This window comes from Crinia signifera, chromosome 8 (genome assembly GCF_055691185.1).
Source record: "Crinia signifera chromosome 8, ASM5569118v1, whole genome shotgun sequence".
NCBI lineage: Eukaryota > Metazoa > Chordata > Amphibia > Anura > Myobatrachidae > Crinia > Crinia signifera.
Genome location: NC_139224.1, coordinates 14,913,141 through 14,919,958, shown reverse-complemented (window position 1 = coordinate 14,919,958; position 6,818 = coordinate 14,913,141). Strand labels below are relative to the sequence as shown.

The 6,818-nt window shown below is 41.4% G+C and overlaps 1 protein-coding gene across 1 annotated transcript; it reads left to right on the top strand.

Moving 5' to 3' along the window:
- Nucleotides 1–4,057: 4,057 nt before the first annotated feature.
- On the top strand, nt 4,058–4,999 carry LOC146027201 (olfactory receptor 5V1-like). Its single transcript, XM_083158158.1, has one exon. The coding sequence runs from the start codon at nt 4,058–4,060 to the stop codon at nt 4,997–4,999; it is 942 nt and encodes a 313-aa protein (XP_083014284.1).
- The last annotated feature ends 1,819 nt before the right edge of the window (nt 5,000–6,818 follow it).

The window sequence follows — 6,818 nt, the reverse complement described above, 5'->3', positions numbered from 1 at the left end:
TTGACTATAAAAATTCTAAGAATGATAAAAATATGGGGGTGCCGTGAATTGCGGGAGGGGGGGTCGCGTGGGGTGGGTGCCGCGAATTGCGGGAGGTTGTGGGGGCAGGGTTACTGCGAATCTCGGGAGGGGGGGTTGCCGCGAATTGTGGGAGGGGGAGGTGCCGCGAATCGCGGGAGGGGGGGTGCCACAAATCGCGGGAGGGGGGTAGCGGGGGTGCCGCGAATAGTGGGAGGGGGGGTCGCAGGGGGATGCCGCAAATCGCGGGAGGGGGGTCACGGGGGGTGCAAATCACGGGAGGGGGGCAGGGGAGTGGGGTGGGTGCCGCGAATCGCGGGAGGTTGCAGGGGCAGGGTTGCTGCGAATCTCGGGAGGGGGGGTTGCCGCGAATTGTGGGAGGGGGGGTGGCGCGAATCACGGGAGGGGGGGTGCCACGAATCGTGGGAGGGAGGTAGCGGGGGTGCCACGAATAGCGGGAGGGGGGTCGCGGGGGGTGCCGCGAATCGCGGGAGGGGGGGTCACGGGGGCGGGACGGGAATCGCGGGAGGGGGGGCTGGGGGGAGTGTTTTGCCGCGAATCGAGGGAGGGGGTTGGGTCGCGCGGGGGGGGGGGGGGTGTGTGTGCTGCGAATCGTGGGGGGGGGGCGGGGGTGTTTTGACGCGAATCACGGGAGGGGGGGGGGTCGCGAATAGGCTGGTTCTCTGTCATGTCATGTGAGTCAGTCATGTGAGTCAGAGGCTACAACCAGCGTTAGAGACACACTCACACACTTTGAGTGACAGATGTAGCCAAATATATGAGATAGGTGTGCAATATACCAAGCTAGTTGTGCTTTATTTTATTTGATCCGAACGGCAGCTTCATCAAAAATTGAGGTGCTGGCCCTCAAAAGGAGACTACAGAGAAATTGTGGAATGAAGCGTTGTGCTCAGATCAAAAACAATAATTGAGAAATTAATACAAAACTGATTTATATAATAAAAAAAAAAATTTATCTGATACCACTAAGAAACAATGTACTGTATATAATCAGCAATAAAAAATTGATACACTTGCAATGAATATAAAATAAGAGGTCTGTCTGTCCTCATTGTCCTAAGTACAATGTCCACATAAATCAAACAGTTATCTTCGGATTTGGCAAAGTTTGTATACAGGAGAGTTTTGGATAAATTGTTAAAGCACACAAGAGCTGTAGGTGGTTTAACCAATTGATAGTTATGGATAATTGTATGGACCAAGTTACCTCTTTAATTGGTGTGAGGTCCAGCTATGTTTATGTTTATAGTAGTGGAGGGAAAGCAGATGCAGGCTTTATAATGTGATAATTCCTTTTGCCGGCCGCTATCTTGTAGGGAGACTGTCCTTGCAGTGGCGTGCAGCTGTTGGGGGGTTGTGAGGCTGTGGGGCAGATTTATTAAGCTTGGAGAAGAGATAAACTGGAGATAAAGCGGAGAAAAGGTAAAAGGAGATAAAGCACCAGCCAATCAACTCCCAACTGTCTTTTTCAAACACAGCTGATTGGCTGGTGCTTTATCTCCTTTTACCTTTACTCCGCTTTATCTGCAGTTTATCTCTTCTCCAAGCTTAATAAATCTGCCCCTGCATCTCTTATGAGGGGCGGTCGTGAGCAGTGAGCGGCCAAAACTTGTGGCTGAGACCCGGGGTGAACGAATAAGCAGCCAGTGATCGAGTGGCCCACTAGGCGATCAGCTTGATGGGCACCCGGCGATGAATAGCAGCCGATGATCAAGTGGCTGCATGTCTCACTCACCAGGTGTGCCCGTCAAGCTGATCGCCTGGTGAGTGAGACAAGCAGCCGCACCTCATGTATATAAGGGGTGCATTCTAAGATCCCCCCATAAGCTAATGTTTTGTACACCATACCCCTGAAGGTTGGGACTCCTTCAACTTAGAGTAGCACCCCGCCCACCTGATGTGAATATTATTTTACCAGCTTGGTCCCTGGTAGCCACAGACTGCAAACTGAAGGCACAATGAAGGAAAGACCTTAAAATTTACACTAATTGCTAGTCTTGGGGATGGATTTGGGTGCGGCTCCCCTTAGGTTGGTGTGGCTGAGTTGCTTTCGGGGTGGCACACCCTAACATTTATTTAGCACTATTTATTTTCCACTAATATTATACTTTTTAGCACTACACTTTTTAACCCCTAGCTTCTGCTTCTTTCGTATTAATAAACTAATAGCTTAGCTTTTCACTTGTGTGCTGCCCTGGGGTGCCTTTTTGGGGTTCCGCTCCCCAGATTCAAACTTAGTATTTACCCACCAGAAATGAGGTCACCGTGAAGAGCTGGGGTTGGTGGGCAAATATTTCTTGGCCAATGAATATACCAAGAACCTCTATTATTGTTTAATAGTATGGAGTGTGCATCTGCACCATGTGTTTTTCTTTGCAGAACTACAAGTCCCAGCATGATAGCACCTCATGTATAAAGTGCGTGCATGCTAAGACCCCCCCCCCCCATCAAGCAAGGTATTCCAAGGCTGGTTTGAGCGGCAATAGGTCTTCAGTGGTTTTAGTGGCCACTTGCACTTTTATCAAAGCAATTGACGATCATCTCCTATACTTCCAATATTTTATGTGCTCATATTAAATACGAATTCCTCAAAAATGATTTACAATTCAGAAGATAACGTATTTTCTCTTATTAAATGACAATATAAATGATAAAGAAATGTTAAAAATGCCTTAGAAATACAATGTATATTGAATATAGAATCATAAAGAATTATTGCTGTTGAAAGTTATTATAAGACACAACAAAATGTTACACATTAATTGTTCTGGGAAAACTGTAATTAAAATATTCACGAAGGGTATTCCCTTATTCCCTATGGCATAAATGCAGCTGTATATATTTCTTTCATCCCTTGTATTTCAGAAATATGAAGATAGCATTCCTACATGTCATGATGCCATTTCTACATGTCATGATGCGCACAGAATTCCCATTTAAAATAAATATATAAAATAAGTATTCGATTTAGGACGTTATGACCTGTTCAGCTTTCAAATATAAATTTGCCATTTTTTTGTTTAATGTAATTTTTTTTATTTTTTTATTTCGTAGATTTTATTGTCTCAATACAGTTGCATAACATAAGTAACACAATTAACAAGTAATAGTGACGACATATATAGCAAGTAAGATAAAGAATCATTTCAATGAACAGGTTAGATTGGTTACAATAGAGCATAGCGATAATAACGATTCATAATGAAAGTAAGAGCTTTATTATGGTTTAATGTAATTTTAAAAGCATGAGTCATATTTTTGATATCTATCCTTCATTTTGTTAACCATTTGAGTACCAAGGGGATTTGTAAAAGGTGTGAAACTTGCCAAGCAAACCTTTATATTAAACCTTTTAGCGCCAAAGTTGCTGTGAGAGCCTCAAAATATCCACGAAAAACATCTCTCACGGCGACGATTCTTTTTTTTGGGTGCAATATTTAATTCAACTTCAATGAATTGACTCGGCTGTATTTGTATTTATTTATACTAAAGGAACAGTCGCTTTAGGCGGCGCTGCTATTCTTAGCGGATATTTTGATGGCAACGTAGGCACTCAATATATAATATCATTATTTCTGTGATTAGATTATACTTTATATTGTAACATAATGTATTTTTTAGTGATTATTAATATTTTGAGATTATTAGTATTCTGAAAACATATCATTTACATTTTGTGACATATTAAGTAACACTGGATCTACTGTCACCAGTATTGAGTTCAAGACCTTCCCTATTAGAAGTAATAAATCATCAATATACTGTACAGTGTAGAGTCTTAATTTGTGAGAACAATGGGGGATGTTTACTAATTATCTTGTCCTGGGGAAAAATAAGGACAAACCATGTAACACTAAAATGACTAAAGATTATGTTCATTTTTGTCTCCTTTACATCATTTTTCAAATCCTTCAAGTAAATTAAGCCATTGCTTGGGCAGCTCATTGGTTGTGCTTCACTCCATTATCAACCCCAAAAACGGAAAAAATCTACTTCTGTGGCTGATCCTGCAGGAGAGATGATGGAATATCTCATAAACTGCACAGGACAAAGAGACTTTCACCTCCTGGCGTTCTCCATCTCTGCAGACCTACAGCTTCTGCTCTTCATTGGGATCCTGGTGATGTATTTACTGACATTGCTGGGGAACCTGATTATCACCGGTCTTATATATCTGACCCCACAGCTCCACACACCTATGTACTATTTCCTGTGTAACCTCTCACTGCAGGACATCGTCTACGTCTCCAGCATCCTCCCAAAATTCCTGTCTATCCTGGTAACAGGTGACACCAGAATTGCCTTCCCAGCATGCATCACTCAGATGTTTCTCTTTACATTTTGTATTGGGGAAGAATTTTTACTCCTGACTGCTATGGCCTATGACCGCTTTGTCGCCATCTGTAACCCCCTGCACTATACAACCATTATGAACAATAATATGTGCATTACACTATTTTCTGTCTCCTGGCTTATTGGCTTTTTAAATTCATTACCATATATTGTGATTGTTTCTTCTTTACCTTTCTGCAATTCCCAAAATGTTAATCATTTTTTCTGTGATACGAAAACCCTGATTGCACTCTCTAGTGGTGATATCACAGATTTTGTGGTCCTGGTACCTGTAGAATGTATATTTTTTGGACTTACCCCCTTTGTGCTGATATTAGCCTCTTATACATGTATAATTGCAACTATAATAAAGATCCGCAGCTCAGCGGGTAGGGTAAAGGCGTTCTCCAGCTGCTCCTCCCATCTCACCGTTGTATTATTATTCTGTGGAACGTCACTTAGTTCTTACATGAACCCAGAGTCACACGACTCTCCCAAACAAGACAAAATTCTCCCCTTGCTGTACACAGCGGTGGTCCCGATGCTAAACCCTCTCGTTTATACTCTGAGAAATAAACCGGTTCTGAAAGCCATGGACAATCTGTTGAAAAGATATATAAAACTTTAAATTGCAATGACCTACAGTATGGTGCAGATAAGGTGATTTTGTGGGTATGTCTTTAAATAATAATAATTTTATTTATATAGTGTTCTTTCTCCAATAGGACTCAAGGCGCTTAACAGATAGAATTAATGTAATACAGTACAGAAACAATGAAGTACAGAAAAGCTTTTCATAAACAATACTTAAGGGACTGAAGGAAACACTTGAGTAAATAGGAAAGTCTTGAGTCTGTTTTTGAAGCAATCTAGAGTGGTGGTCTCTCGAACTGTGTGGGGAAGTGAGTTCCATAAAGTCAGAGCTGAATGGCTAAAAACTCGACCCCCAAATGAATTACGGGAGATCCTAGGTACTGCTAAAAGTCCTTCATCTACAGACCGCAGTAATCGGGTGGGACAGTATGGAATCAAAAGCTGCTTCAGGTACCTTGGGCCTTGGTCATGGGTATGGGTATGAAAGCAATAACTACAGCTACAATGCACCAGCAATAAAGACGCACATCCTACATAAAAATAACTACAACTACAATGCACCAGCAATAAAGACATACATCCTACATAACAGTAACTACAGCTACAATGCACCAGCAATAAAGACATACATCCTACATAACAATAAATACAGCTACAATGCACCAGCAATAAAGACATACATCCTACATAACAATGACTACAGCTACAATGCACCAGCAATAAAGACATACATCCTACATAACAATAACTACAGCTACAATGCACCAGAAATAAAGACATACATCCTACATAACAATGACTACAGCTACAATGCACCAGCAATAAAGACATACATCCTACATAACAACAACTACAGCTACAATGCACCAGCAATAAAGACATACATCCTACATAACAATAACTACAGCTACAATGCACCAGCAATAAAGACATACATCCTACATAACAATGACTACAGCTACAATACAGCAGCAATAAAGACATACATCCTACATAACAATAACTACAGCTACAATGCACCAGCAATAAAGACATACATCCTACATAACAATAACTACAGCTACAATGCACCAGCAATAAAGACATACATCCTACATAACAATGACTACAGCTACAATACAGCAGCAATAAAGACATACATTCTACATAACAATAACTACAGCTACAATGCACCAGCAATAAAGACATACATCCTACATAACAATAACTACAGCTACAATGCACCAGCAATAAAGACATACATCCTACATAACAATAACTACAGCTACAATGCACCAGCAATAAAGACATACATCCTACATAACAATTACTACAGCTACAATGCACCAGCAATAAAGACATACCATATATACTTGAGTATAAGTCGACCCGAATATAAACCGAGGCACCTAATTTTACATAAAAAAACTGGGAAAACTTATTGACTGAAGTGGGACCCTCACTCGAGTATAAGCCGAGGGGGGCTTTTTCAGCATAAAAAATGTTCTGAAAAAGTAGGCTTATACTCGACTATATATGGTACATCCTACATAACAATAACTACAGCTAGAGTGCACCAGCAATAAAGACATATGTCGCGATCCGATCAGGTGATGGATCGAATAAAGCATGCCTCCTGTTATTATTATGTGTGAGGTGAATGTATTTCTGATATTGTTTGTGAAATCATATCTTCTGTTATTATTATGTGTGAAATCAATGTATTTCTTCTGTACTGGTGAACTATTGGTGACCCAGGGAGGTTGGGTCTGTATTCCCTCAGAGTGACTATCTGTAGAATTCTCTGAAGTTAGGATGTCAGATAAGATCTGAGACCCCTCAAACCAGATTGGGTGTTAGAGCAGTAGAGTCCC